The sequence below is a fragment of the Cololabis saira genome, chromosome 21 (genome assembly GCF_033807715.1).
Source record: "Cololabis saira isolate AMF1-May2022 chromosome 21, fColSai1.1, whole genome shotgun sequence".
Classification (NCBI taxonomy): Eukaryota; Metazoa; Chordata; class Actinopteri; order Beloniformes; family Belonidae; genus Cololabis; species Cololabis saira.
Genome location: NC_084607.1, coordinates 8,857,638 through 8,872,721, shown reverse-complemented (window position 1 = coordinate 8,872,721; position 15,084 = coordinate 8,857,638). Strand labels below are relative to the sequence as shown.

The 15,084-nt window shown below is 40.9% G+C and overlaps 2 protein-coding genes across 2 annotated transcripts in view; one reads left to right on the top strand and one right to left on the bottom strand.

Moving 5' to 3' along the window:
- Positions 1 to 1,281: 1,281 nt before the first annotated feature.
- Positions 1,282 to 11,277, top strand: coro1a (coronin, actin binding protein, 1A). The gene is made up of 11 exons (XM_061711322.1): positions 1,282 to 1,411; positions 2,475 to 2,678; positions 4,286 to 4,408; positions 4,500 to 4,629; positions 7,095 to 7,276; positions 7,745 to 7,864; positions 8,947 to 9,051; positions 9,145 to 9,290; positions 10,470 to 10,527; positions 10,618 to 10,833; positions 10,914 to 11,277. The coding sequence occupies exons 2-11, from the start codon at positions 2,481 to 2,483 to the stop codon at positions 11,004 to 11,006; spliced, it is 1,371 nt and encodes a 456-aa protein (XP_061567306.1). The 5' UTR covers positions 1,282 to 1,411; positions 2,475 to 2,480; the 3' UTR covers positions 11,007 to 11,277.
- Positions 11,278 to 11,924: 647 nt separating this feature from the next.
- Positions 11,925 to 15,084, bottom strand: part of cldni (claudin i) — a 3,430-nt gene continuing 270 nt past the window's right edge. Inside the window, exons 2-3 of the mRNA XM_061711326.1 lie at positions 14,120 to 14,266; positions 11,925 to 12,586 (exon numbers count right to left, since the gene is read on the bottom strand). Of these exons, the coding sequence (XP_061567310.1) occupies positions 12,083 to 12,586; positions 14,120 to 14,251 (636 nt within the window). The 5' untranslated portion in view covers positions 14,252 to 14,266 and the 3' untranslated portion in view covers positions 11,925 to 12,082. The remainder of the gene's footprint in view (positions 12,587 to 14,119; positions 14,267 to 15,084) is intronic.

Here is a 15,084-nt window from a genome sequence, read left to right as displayed (position 1 = left end):
TATAAATACAATACGTATATCTAAGTATATAAACATATAAGGACAACATGACAAAATAGCAGAACACACACAGCTGCTGATCTTTAAACACAGTCTTCAATTTTATACCTCAAATAAACTATTTCTTTATATTTCTTCTTAAATTGTTTTATGTTTGTTTATTCCTTTAAATCCAAATTCAAACCATTTCACAGTTTAATTCCACAAACTGATACACAAAAACTTGTTCTGGGCTGACTGCAGCTGGTTAATGGAAGTTCTAGAGAGACGCGTGAGACCAGCGTTACAATAGTCCAGTCTAAGGAATATTAAAGCATTTACATGTTCTTCTAAGTCCTGCTGAGACACCAGTCCTTTAATCCTCCACATGTCATGTCTTCAGGTGATAACAGACTTCACTACTGTCTTAATGTGGATGTTAAAATCCAGGTCTGGGTCCAGAAACACTCCCAGATTCCTGGCTCGGCTCTTGGTACGGGTGAAAAGAGTCTTCAAAACCTCTCTTTAAAAGTTCTTCTCATACAGACTATTGTCCAGAGCATGCATCATGTTTTACACGCAAGCACAGATGTCGGGTACCTCATGCAGCCTGGCCAGTCGGCCTCGTACGTTTCCTCTTTGATACAAATACCTATGAAGTCCTGTTCCTCGGGATTTCACTTTGATTTCCCGAAGGCGGGACGCATTTACAAGCAGAGCTTTTACTCTTCTCCCAACCACGCCTCTGTAACATTTGTGACTCACAGTTGCACAGACTTATCGTGCTTACAAAAACTATCCAAACGCACATGTGGAAAAAAACTCTGCCAAAGAATATGTGATGTATTTCCTGCAGCAGCAGGTGTCACCAGCAGCTCCCCTGATTAGCTGATGCACGAGACGATGCACGCTGTCTGCTCTGGTTAACGGTGCAGAGTTAGTGTAACTTAAACAATAATACTATCACAATATATTCAGTAAATTGGGCAAATAAACAAGAATAATCAGCTGTGAAGGCATATAGATTTAATTATAGGTGTTCCAACTTTCATGATGCATCAAAACTATTTTGCTTATAAGTTAAGGTAAACTACATCTTTAAACTACATCTCTGCTTGATCAAACAGGCTTGTGACGATGTTTAAAACCATTTATATCTGACATTTATATTGTGTTGTAACCATACAAAGCAGCTTGTAAATCTTGCATTAGTGCTTCCCTTCCTCTTGTCGTCTGCAGTTTTTCATACCCTGAAATGTCACAGCAGTCACCTCCCACTTCCACCTTCATTTGAAATTCTCACTTCCTTCATGTCAGTTTGTGATGTACTTTAACCCACCGTCTCCTTGACGTCTTCACTCCGGAGGCAGGGTGTCTGGTCCACCGCTGAGAACGTTTTTTTTGAGCCGAATCGAGCCCTCACCACTCCCAGGTAAGCCTGCTGCATCTGCCCTGCAACACACACGGCAACCGTTCCAGCATCTCTGAGGATATCGTGTAAAATTAGGGTTAAGTACATTCACATTGCTGCATTTCTGCAAGATTTCTGAGAAAAACACACTTTTTGAGTGTTTTCCATCACAGCGGAGAGACACAGTGGGTGGAGGGGGATTATTGACATGCAGTTAGGCCGCTGATGAAATTAAAGCTCACTCTACAAAGGGTTATTGAATTAGGTGCAGGCCGGCCTCAGTGGTCTTGTGATGCACATGCAGCAGAGCAGTTGCAGACTTCTGACTCTGAGCTTAGGCGCGGCTGCAGATTCACCAAGTAACATCTACGAATGGAGGTAAAACCGGACTTTTAGTAAATATTATCCATCTGTAAATGATGATGTGAGAGTCATTTATTCTGCAGATGAATGCACTTCTGTATAAGAAGAAAAAATATCTCACTTTGGTTATTTATGCTGTTTGAGCTTCATTTGTAAAATGTATACTTTGAAGTTTGTGTGTCTTTAGGGAAATCAATGACAGCGCCAGCGTGAACTGCTGGTGGCTTTGTTGCTCACTCAGCAGGATGTGGTCTAACTGTTCCTCCGCCAGCTTTACCTTTTTTGGCTCACAGCACGTGAAGCTCAAACAGGTCGTCGACACACGTTTACATTCGCCCGTTTTGGTTTTTCCCGCTTCCGAGACATCTTCTCTAATGCTCTTAGGTATTGTAAATATTTTTCTGGCCGACAAGTTAAAGCGAGCTGATGTTCCAGTCACAGACAGACGAGAGGAAGCAGTTGTGAAAGCCTTTGCTTCCTCTTTTTTTTTCTTTTTTCCCTCCTAAGCTTTCCTCTCGTTAGCTTTGTGTCTGTTGGTTTATCGCCCCCAGAAATCAAACTCCATAAGCGTAACTGTGCATGACGTGAGGGCATTTCTGTATGTGTTGGAAATAGACCCGTTTCTCAGGTCTTACTGTACGTCAAACTTGTTGCATGCTTAAATTTTTGTCTTTTATTCATTGCAAAGCTTTTTTTCGTGTGTGTTTTTTTTTCTTCCCAGTTCACCATGGCCAAGAGAGTCGTCAGGACCAGTAAGTTCCGTCACGTCTTCGGCCAAGGCGTGAAGGCGGACCAGTGCTACGATGACATCCGCATCTCCCAGATGACCTGGGACAGCAACTTCTGCTCCGTCAACCCCAAGTTTGTGGCCATGATTGTGGACGCCAGTGGCGGCGGAGCCTTCATGGTGCTGCCCCTGCACAAGGTACGACGGTCAAGTGTGTCTTTGCCTCGTCACCTCTGTGCACTTCTGGTTAAAGCCACTGATGGACGTGGCAGCGACTTCTCACGCAAAACTGTTTTTCTTCGTTGATCACGTTCCTCGAGCTTCACCATCACACATCTAAGTGAATAAGGAAGTCTGATTGCTGCCTTTCAGTCTTTCTACACGTCACTTGCACTCAGCTATTGAGTTTTCACCATATTAGGAGTTTGTTGTCAGCTCGGAGCAGGAGGACAGGATGTGGCTGCCACTCTCTTACTCCGCTGTCACTTGTCAAGTGTGTTAGGTGCCTTGCAAGTTTTTTTCTTTAATTTCTCTCTTTTCTTTTTAAAAAAAAAACAGCACAAATCTGCAAAACCAGGTGTCCTTGTCAAAGGTTAAAGGTCACCTGAATGTGTAAACGCCCATGCAGCTCACTGGCCCGTGCAGGTCTGCAGTACTCTCACAGATCAATGAAGGAATTCAACTTTAGTGTAGAAAAATCTTTGTTTTTTTGTTGTTTTTTTTTTCCCCCCTTGTTGCATGTGTAAAACTTTAGTTTAAACATAGAATTTTCTTTTTGTTATGTTGGGAGATGTGTGTAAAATTGTGGCCTGTGCTCAATAAAGTTACAAGCAGGTTGATTAGACCTGTAGCCAAAAAAAACCTGTGATGGTTTAGTATCTTTTCTTGTTTTTATTTGCCTTTCAGCCTAACGTGTAATAGTCAGCGGAGGTGTTGGTCCCGGCTCTCCTCTCTAATCCATTTACGACACATTAGGTGTAATTAAAGGAAAAGCTGTGGAATTTGTATCAGATGACTCCCAATTTACCCGCTTACCTAAACGTCTCACCCTTCTTCACCGCTTTTATGTGTTGTCCTTTGTCTTTTCTTCATCTTTTGTCCCTGTTATGGAGGCATCATGCTCAGAAGTCTAAAAAACGTTTGCTTTTATCCCCTTGTGCGTACGTGTAAGAGTTCCCATCAACATGTTTCTCCATGTTGTTTTCCATACTTTAAAATTACATGATATAGTAGAGCAGAAAACGGTTTTATTTGCCTTTAAAGCCCAGCAGAAACTGCTTCAAACTACATTCAGAACCTGTTCCAGATAAAAGAAACCCGCTATGACCTGAGGGGGAAACTCATGTTTGGGATGACGACAGCAAGAACTAATATTAAAAAGAGATGTACATCAATTAAGGCTAGAGAAATTTGGAATAGTTGTAATAACAACCTAAAAATGTGTAGTTCTATCTTCAAGTTTAAGGAAATGTTTAAAGAAAATACTGTAAATAAATATAAAACACTATGAATATAGAGTATACTATCGGGAACATTCTAGAATGTGAAACGTCAATTTTGTGTTTTGTCTTACTTATTTTTGTCTTTTTATGTATTATTTGTTTCAACGGAGTAATGCTGATGTCTTACATTTAAGCTGATCATAAGAAAAAAAGGGTAGGCACTATAAGCTACGGCTTCAGCCTACACCTTTTCGGCAAAGGAAATGTTTTTTTTTATTACCTTTTCATCTTATTTTGTAAAAAGTGTGTACAAGCCGAAATAAAGATAAAGAAGATTCAAAGATTCATGTTGTCTCTTTGCAGACCGGGCGTATCGACATGTCCTACCCGACCGTCTGTGGCCACACGGGTCCGGTCCTGGACATCGAGTTCTGCCCTCACAACGACAACATCATCGCCAGCGGCTCTGAGGACTGCAGCGTCATGGTGAAGCAACAGCACGGCTTAAGTCTGTGTGAAAACATCAAATAAGGCATGTAAAGTCAATATCCTTTTTTGCTGTTGTTTCTGTTGATAGATCTGGGAGATCCCGGACGGCGGGCTGACCACGTCGCTCACAGAACCGGTGGTGAAACTGGAGGGACACTCCAAGCGCGTGGGCATCCTGAGCTGGCACCCCACTGCCCACAACGTGCTGATGACCGCAGGTAAAGAACCTGAGAGTCTGTTTCATCACATCTATTTGAAAACATTATTGTCATTTACAGGACTGTCTCAGAAAATTTGAATATTGTGATAAAGTTCTTTATTTTCTGTAATGCAATTAAAAAAACAAAAATGTCATACATTCTAAATTACAAATCAACTGAAATATTGCAAGCCTTTTATAATTTCAATATTGCTGATTATGGTTTACAGTTTCAGATTAAGATTCCCAGAATATTCTAATTTATTAGAGACTGACTCCCTTCTGCAGACGACCCCCCAGTGGTTAACGGATGAACTGCAGCTTATTTTACTTCCGCATTGGCTCAAACCTGGAAGTTGCAATGCCAGCAGTCGCTGTAACTAAGCTTTGCCATGTAAATGCTCCTCTAATTCTCAAATCTATCCAATTTTCAGTTTTGTACGCTGATAGACAAATTGTCATGTGATTCTTCAAACAACTAGTTTGTTCAGTCAGACAAATTAACACACAATCTGGAAAATAAATAGCTATAAAAACTACATAACAGAACTTCATATACAGGACTGTCTCAGAAAATTTGAATATTGTGATAAAGTTCTTTATTTTCTGTAATTCAATTAAAAAAACTAAAATGTCATAATTCTGGATTCATTACAAATCAAGTGAAATATTGCAAGCCTTTTATTATTTTAATATTGCTGATTATGGCTTACAGCTTAAGATTAAGATTCCCAGAATATTCTAATTTTTTTAGATAGGATATTTGAGTTTTCTTAAGCTGTAAGCCATGATCAGCAATATTAAAATAATAAAAGGCTTGCAATATTTTAGTTGATTTGTAATGAATCCAGAATGTATGACATTTTTGCAGAAAATAAAGGACTTTATTACAATATTCTAATTTTCTGAGACAGTCCTGCATATCACCTTTTTTTTTTCCCATATGAACAGCAGAACTTTGCTTAACAGGAAGTTCTCGCTGCCTCCGCTTCTCTCAGAACGCCGATCAGTAACACGTGTTCCAGTTTCAGGATGTTACTTTTTTCACAAGAACTTGTCTAAGTTGTTCATACAGATAAAATGCATGCATTCATCAAACAAAACTTGTATTTGATGAGAATTAGGGCCGATCCTTGATAGGAACCACAGACTAGCTGTCGGTAACAGGTCAGGGGTTATTTCATCACGCTGCACTTCCACTTACCAGCTTTTTTTTCAAAGCAGAACCAACTCGTCTATCAATACTTTGTTGAAGACTTTTATTCAGTTCTGTTCTGTAATTATGATTCTTTGTTCCTTTTTTCCCACCGGCAATCGTGGCAACTGTCTCCTGTTCATCACAAACACAGCTGAAATGCTAAACTCAGCAGATAAGACCGAAACTCCCAGCGTGTTATCAGTGTTGGGGTAGTTACTCAAAAAAAGTAATCCATTACATATTACTAGTTACTTTTAAAAAAAGTAATCCCTTACACTACTTAGTTACTGGTTGCTGAAAGTAACTAGTTACATTACTAGTTACATTACTTTTGGATTACTCTGCAATATCACCTGAGCTGCACCATAACTCGATTGCCAATGAACAACATTTATACAGGACTGTCTCAGAAAATTAGAATATTGTGATTTTCTGGAATGCAATTACAAAAACAAAAATGTCATACATTCTGGATTTATTACAAATAAACTGAAATATTGCAAGCCTTTTATTATCTTAATATTGCTGATCATGGTTTACAGCTTAAGAAAACTCAAATATCCTATCTCAAAAAATTTGAATATTCTGGGAATCTTAATCTTAAACTGTAAACCATAATCAGCAATAATAATAATAATAAAAGGCTTGCAATATTTCAGTTGATTTGTAATGAATCCAGAATGTATGACATTTTTGTTATTTTAAATTGCATTACAGAAAATAAAGAACTTTATCACAATATTCTAATTTTCTGAGACAGTCCTGTAGTTGGAACTTTATACTGCAGTGCCCAGATCAGCACCAGAAGTCCCGTAAAATCCCGTAAAACCCCGTAAGATCACGTTAACGGCTGATTATGGTTCTGCGTTACACCAACGCAGAATTTACGGCGTAGAGTATGCGGCGACGCGCACCGTACGGTGTGTGTCGCCGCGTACCCTACGCCGTAGGCACTGCGTCGATTTAACGCGGAGCCATAAATCAGCCTCAAGTCAGACAAGTGTTGCAGCGCATGGTGAAGACGCATGAAAGGCAAGTTTGATTTTCTTTTCTGTTCTCCCGTTCTACATGTAGTTGAAAAGCTTAAAGTAACTAAAGTAACGTATTTTTTCTTGTCTTAGAGTAACTATAACGGGATTACCCAAATTACAACTGTAACGCGTTACATTACTGCGTTACTGGCGAATGTAATCTCGTTACAGTAACGCGTTACTTTGTAACGCGTTACACCCAACACTGCGTGTTATGAACTTATTGGTTGTTTTTCCCGTGCCACACACGTGCAGGCTGCGACAACGTGGTGATCCTGTGGAACGTGGCCCGTGGGGAAGCCGTGGTGAGGATCGACACCGTGCACCCCGACCTCATCTACAGCGCGTCCTGGAACCGGGACGGCTCCAGCATCCTCACCTCCTGCAAAGACAAGACGCTGCGGGTGCTGGACCCCATCAAGGGCACCGTTCTCCTCGTAAGTTTCCTCCCCCGAACACATTAATTAGACCGTCATCGGGTCTAATTACATTTTTATATTCCTACCTACTTTAGTTTTGATTTATCTTCTAATTGTTGTAAAATGAATAAATTGGTCTGATTATTGTGCGCATTTTCCATGAAAAATTACTTCAATAAAATAATAAATGACTTAATTGACTTCACTGCCAAAGCCATTTGTACCCTTTGATTAAACCCTAGCTCAAGATAATTATAAGACACGTCTCAATTTTACAGTTAAAATGTACCATTTTCTCTCTTGATGCATTTTTATTTCTTCCACCACTTTAGGTAATGAGAATAAGGTGGCATTAATGTAACTGATGTGACAATGTTGCTAAATTTGATGTGTAATAACTACAACGTGATCCTAAGTTGTGTATCTGTTTAAGAAGCATGGTGGAGTCTTGTGCCTTGACTTCTGAGCTCCACCTCTCGCCTGCAGGAGCGGGAGAAACCTCACGAGGGCTCCAGGCCTATCAGGGCCGTGTTCGTGTCCGATGGGAAGATTCTGAGTACCGGCTTCAGTCGCATGAGCGAGAGGCAGGTGGCGCTGTGGGATCCGGTGAGTGCCAGACTCCTCTGTCTCTGGAGAATAAACTTCTTCACTGAACTCAAGCTGAACTAGTGTTCCTTGTTTGAAAACCAGCGTTTCCTGCTCACATGAGAAGCATCCTGGCTTTTACCTGTCTTTTTTAATTTCCTTTTAAATCAGTTTGCTTCTACGAGTATTAGGGCCAAACTAAGACAAAAAAAAATGGAAATTACGAAAATAAAGTAATAATAATATGAGAATAAAGTCGTAAAATTACCAGAATAAAGTCATAATGTTGTGAGAATAAAGTCGTAATATTACGAGAATAAAGTCGTAATATTACGAGAATAAAGTCGTAATATTAAATATATTATAAATATATAAATATAACATAACACAAGATGCTCAATATTCCTCATTTTAACACAGGGAGAAGATGCTCTTCCTGTTAGAGTTCTCATAAATTAACACTCGTAATATTACGACTTTATTCTCATAAATTACGACTTTATTCTCATAAATTACCACTTTATTCTCATAAATTACAACTTTATTCTCATAATATTACGACTTTATTCTCATAATATTACGACTTTATTCTCAAAATATTATGACTTTATTCTATTACAACTTTATTCTCGCAACACTATGACTTTATTCTCGTAATTTTACAACTTTATTCTCATTATATTATGACTTTATTCTCGTAATTTCCAATTTTTTATTTGTCTTAGTTTGGCCCTAATACTCTGTATGCTTCAGATGGATTCAATAAAAAAAAAAAAAAAGATATTGTTATGCAGAGTTATGCAGCTTTCTCCTCAGCGCAGTCATCCCCAAGGGCTCGAGTGTAGAAATACCTTAATTAGAGTGCAGACGGCTTTGGGATATCATGAAATCTTGACAGCAGGACTGTTTGTCACTAGGGAGTAACACAATATTGGTTTAAGCACCCACAGTTTCACAAGAGGCAGGTTACAGCACGGTGGGTGGTGCTCTGCAGCTCACCACATCAGTCCTCATTAACCTAATCCTCTGAGCACACGCAGTCTGCTGAAACGCCTATATTTATTTGTCTTAATCAAACTTGTCCTCTCATCCTCCGTCAACAGAAGAACTTCAAGGAGCCGCTGACCCTGCAGGAGCTCGACACCAGCAGCGGCGTCCTCCTGCCCTTTTTTGACCCAGACACCGGCGTCGTCTACCTCTGTGGCAAGGTGGGGTTGGGATGCTGAAGCAAGTCTGCCGTTCTCTCGCCCACGCCGGCCTGAACACACACAGCTCACTCGTTTGTCTCCCGCTAATCACAGGGAGACAGCAGCATCCGTTACTTCGAGGTGACGGACGAAGCTCCCTACGTCCACTACCTGTCCATGTACAGCAGCAAGGAGAGCCAGAAGGGGATGGGGTACATGCCCAAGAGGGGGCTGGAGGTCAACAAATGTGAAATTGCCAGGTATTGACATTGTTTTTTTCTTTTAGTAGCACTATGATATGCAAGCCTGAAGTTTCACAACTATCACCATCAGTACTCGAGTTGTAAAAACAAAATCAGGGGGGATGGTGGATTTTATTATATGGGGACAGATAATTTGTGCTGATTACAAATAATATAATATATTACAAATAATAGCAGTGACCAAAACACCTGCAGAAATACTGCAGGAATGACATAGCAGCAGTTAAATGCAGCCTTCTGTAAGCTTTAAATATCCACTGGGCTTACATCAAATACATCAAAACACAACAATAAAAAACAGTTTTCTGAACTTATCAATATGCCAATATGTAAAATGGATCACTGCAAAAACTCAAAATCTTAACAAGAACATTTGTCTTTTTTCTATTTAAAATGTCTCATTTTAGTAAAAGAAATCTCATTACACTTAAAACAAGACTCATCACTGGAAAAAACAACAATTTTCACCTGTTTCAAGTAGATTTTCACTTGAAATAAGTAGAAAAATCTGCCAGTGGAACAAGATTTTTTTGCTTGTAATGAGAAGATAAATCTTGTCCCACTGGCAGATTTTTCTACTTCTTTCAAGTGAAAATTTACTAGAAACAGGTGAAAATTGTCAAATAAGTTATTTTTCTGGTGATGACTCTAAATGTTGAAATAGCAGTAAAACCACATCCATTGATGAAATGACATAAGGGATGGAAAGGGGGGATGGCAGTTTTACAGGGGGGATGATTTTGACCGTTTTTATTTCAGGGGGGATGCCATCCCCCCTCATCCCCCCTCATCAGCCCTCTACTCGAGTACTGATCACCATTAATGTTTTACTGGTACTGGACGATGATTCTCTCCCAACCCCCACTCTACTGCCCCCTGCAGGTCGAAGGTTGTAATGTTAGGTGTAATATCTCAACAGCTGTGGGTGAGATTGCAGTGTCGCTTGGTGCTTACGTTCATGCCCCCCCCATGATGGATTTTACTTATTTTTCCACCCTGACAAAACTGCTTCCATCCGCTTAAGCGGTACTGTGTGTTCGGTACTAATTGCTGTCACGCTGCCCTGAGCATTTACCCCAAATCTCTGCTGGGACACGATAAGCTCTTGATGGCCGTTGTCTACTTCCTCAACCGAGGCAAAAAACTTATAATGTGCACAAATATTTCAACCTACAGGTTCTACAAACTCCACGAGAGGAAATGTGAACCTATAGTCATGACTGTCCCTCGCAAGGTAGGAATTTAACAAAGTCAAGAAAGCTTTCATGAGGATGTACAGTAGCTTCAGATGGCTTTGAGTCACTTTGTCCGTCTCTGTGTGTAGTCGGATCTGTTCCAGGAGGATCTGTACCCGGACACCATCGGTCCAGAGCCCTCGGCCGAAGCCGACGAGTGGTTCGAAGGCAAAAACGCTCCGCCTATTATGATCTCCCTAAAGGATGGGTTTGTAGCGACCACTAAAGCCAAGGAGTTCAAAGTTCACAAGAGTCTCCTGAAGACCACGGCCGCTTCTGCTGGGAGTCAACAGGACGGCGGCGAGGTAACTCGCTGGACACGGCTGCTACTTAGACGGTAAGATCATGAGAATAACCACATCTCAACCTGAACTGTGCTTCTCAGGAGGTCCAGTCCTTGAAGAAGGAGGTGAAAGACCTGAAGGCGGCGCTGGAGGAGCTGAGCAAGCGTGTGAGTGAGCTGGAGACCAAGGATTAAAAGTGGGATGCGAAAACGAGAAAATCAAACCGAGAACAGAAGTCTACGGAGGAGTGGCGCCACTCGTACAGACGAAGAAAGCGAGAAAACTGTTGTTCACTTTTGGTCCCAGCGATACAAAGGGAACAGATGTTATGAAACTGTTTTTCTTCTTTTTTTTTTGGTAGCTTAAAGCATGAGTTAGTTTATTTGATTTTCTGTGACCCGTTTTACAAATTCCTTATTTTAATATATGCTTTTTGTTTGAAATAAAGTCTTTTGTATTTCCAAAGTACTTTTCAGACTTTTTTTTATTAATACCTGAAATACACATGAATTTAAACTGATTTTAATAAGTTCTGATAATCATCAATCAAACTAAAAAACATGTCTAAAACAATTTTCAATTTTCAAAAAGACTTGAAAACGTGTCATCTGAGAAACACGTGCACACAGATTTCCCCCGAGGCTACTGAAGTGCTTCTGGTTGAAGATTATTTTCAACATTTTGTGATTACAACTTACAAAACTGTCAAAATATAAACATATACAGTCAAATGATTAAACATACAAATGATATATAAAATAAAAACCCTTAGTGCACCTAAAAAGGCTTTAAAAGACTATGCTATTTTCATGCTTTTCATCAGATTTTTCACATTTTTATGATCTTAAATGTACTTTTACACTTGTTCTGTTCTTTTAAAGTAAATTTTGATGTCAAATGTGGACATTTTGAATAAACTTTCAGGCCAAATGTAACGATAAAAAATCAGAATTCAACACTTTTGCACCAAAAATATTGTAGTAATCTCTAGTTTAAAAGACTTATACATAATAAAACTTATCTCATTAGTCACAAATTGCTCCGATGAATTCAACATGACAGCCTCGCGCCTCTTCCTGCACCCCAAATTAAAACATCAGTAACAGGTAGCTAAATGTATATACTTTTGAAGTTGAGTGATTCACTGCCAGTATTAACTATTTACACATGTTTTTAAAAACACCCAGTGGTGTCATGATGCTTCCCAGTCTTCTTCCAGCTGAAGTTCCCTCCCTCTTCCTCTCAGACACCAGTCCCGTTCAGAAAGCCACTACACGTAGTTCTTGTTGGGGGCGGAGGCGCTGTTGCTGTAGTACTTGGCCGTTCCCCCTGAGCTGCTGGATTTGGGCCTGCTGAAGCAGCAGAGCAGCCCTCCGGCCAGGAGCAGCAGCACCCCGGCTCCCCAGCCCAGGTAGATGCACGCGCCCAGCTCCCTCTTCTGGTGAACGGAGACCAGGGGGTTGTTGAAATTCCTCACCACGTTGTGAGCGAACCAGCTGACGGGGATGATGGCCAGCAGGCCGGCCACCAGCAGTCCCACCGCGGCCACCAGGCCGATCTTCGGCTTGACGTCTTCGTTCTGCACGCAGGTGGTGAAGTCGGCGCCGCAGAACAGTATGAGGATGCTGATGACGCAGAGCATGCAGCTGATGATGGTCATGGCGCGGGCGGCCTGCAGGTCGGAGGCCAACACCAGCACAGAGTCGTAGCTCTTGCACTGCTGCTGTCCAGTACTCTGCACCACACACTCCTTCCACAGGCCCTCCTGAGACGTCTACTCACACACACACACAAAGAAAAGCAGTATGGATCACTTACACATTCTTTATTGGCAATAAAAATCCCTAATTAAAGCTGAAAGCAGAGATAAACGGGCCCTCGCGCGTGCAATTTTCATCAATAAAGGCCAAGGACGCAAAACAAAGTCCAATGACACCACCCATGACTCTTTATGTCAAACCATTCAAAAGTTATGGCAGAAAGTAGGAACTATTAAATATGGACCAATCAGATGAAGGGGGGGTGGGCGCGCTTTTTGGCGTCTATCGTCGCCACGGTAACACTTTTGACTGAGAAAAGTAATGCACGTCGTCACAGGATGGAGACGCACATTTTGATGTATATCACACCTGGGTGCAAGTTACGGTTCGGGCCGCATTAACGGCTGAAGAAATGGCATAAATTGCGCCAAAATTACACGATTAATTCAAAATGGCCGACTTCCTGTTGGGTTTCGGCCATGGCGCCAAGAGACTTTTCTTTAAGTTGCAACATGATACAGGTGTGTACCGATTTTCGTGCATGTACGTCAAACCGTATTGTGGGGCTTGAGGCACAAAGTTTTCTAGGGGGCGCTGTTGAGCCATTAGGCCACGCCCATTAATGCAAACCATTAAATATCAAATTTTTTCGCCAGGCCTGGTTTGCCTGCAAAATTTGATGACTTTTGGGGCACGTTTAGGGGGAAAAAAAGGCCCTCACTTCATCGGAAGAAAAACAAGGATAAAAATAAAAACATCTACAGATACAATAGGGCTGTAAGTGCTCGGGCCCTAATTATATATATATGCTTTTATTTTTCTTATCAAAAGTGCATTTTGTGATTTATTTGCCCTTTTATTGATGGTAATAACCTGCCGAGGCTATTCTTATGGCATCATTCGGCTCATAAAGCAGCGCCGTGGGGTGTGAAAGATAAGTGTTCTTTTGTCTGGTGAATCAAGAAAGACTAGTGGAAAGAATTACAGGTTAACAACTTTTAATCATGTCAAGCACAAGGTTTTTCCGGCCGGAGGAGACTTGTCTCCGGCCGGAGGTGCACCTCTGTCAGACCACGGTGGGTCGGAGAGAAATGCACGAGGTTTTCATGAGTCCAGTTGACTTTATAATCTAAAGGGGGTGTTCTTTGCAAATGATTTTCATTGGTTGAGGGAACGGGAAAAGACCCCCGAACTTTGTCACTTCCAGCTCTACATTTCCTTTACTGTCTGTCTCCCATCTGAGGTGTCAAACCAGACCGCAGATCAGACCCCCCAATGCTAAACATCTGTTTCTTTCCATTGTCGTCTCTCAACAAATTGTATGTGTATTGCTATCAAGGGGAAATCACCTTAAGGTGTCACCTTTCCCCCGTCTCCTCTCCTACAATGTGTATTTGTATTTAACTTCTAATCTAATTTAAACCTTTTGCTCTTAATCAGAATGAGATTACTTTGAAGAGAGAGCTTAGACAGTTTTGAGCTTCAATAATTTCATTAAATCCTAACAGGTGTATGGTGCAGGTCTGTGCATTTAAACGCTTGATTACCTGGGCAGTTATAATGTTGGATCCAATGTGGGACGACACTTTCCAGCGAGGGAGGGCGCAGCATATGATGACCCCGATGAGCCCGATGACTCCCACCGCCACACAGACGCAATGGACTGCTGCAGATCCCATTCTGGCAGAGACGAGCTGAGGAGAAAACACAGCAGCAATGAGGAGACGCTGGAGCTGGTCGTCACATGTATCGTCTCAAGAGCCCACCAGGACGTCTTTCAGTAAGGGGTTCTCTGATATCAGTGAAGAAAGGTATTTTTTCCCTCTCTTTTTTGTTTTTTTGTAATCACAGAGCTGAGCGCTTGTGCACAGGTGAGCACTGGCTCCCGCCTTGATGTTAACTGTAGCTTGAGGCTACGTTTTAAAATCCTACCGTGTCCAGACTCGCCCGGGCCTCCACGGATCTCCACATCTCCACAAAGACGCAGTGAACCACTCCCTCAAATCCCCTAATTCCAGAGGTGGCTGCTACTTTATTTTTTATTTTTCATTTTTCATTTCAGCTCGTTGAAAATTCATTTTCATGTGTGAATAGAATAAAAGTTATCGAGAAAAACCTTAGAGGTGAAAACACCTACAAACAGTTGATGACCTGAGGAGGGTAAATACAACTTCTAATAAAAAAGAAACATAAGTTTGATTTAAATTATAAGATATTTAATAGATTTAGATGATTTCAACTGAATTGCTTTTTATTTTATCAATATTTATCTATAAAAACACTCGAGTGTGATCTCGAGTTTTGTAACGCGGTATCTGTCCAACCTTGTTTGTTCTGGGTTGGTGATCATTAAAAAAAATCTCTGCAAATTGATCTGAGTCGGATAACTGATCAGAGTCTGTAACTCAGTCAGGATTGAAGCACAGTTACGTTCTGCTCAATTTAAACAGTTACAAAACAAACAAATATATATTTAAACTCTGAAATATCCTATTTTGAGGAGTTTGAGAGC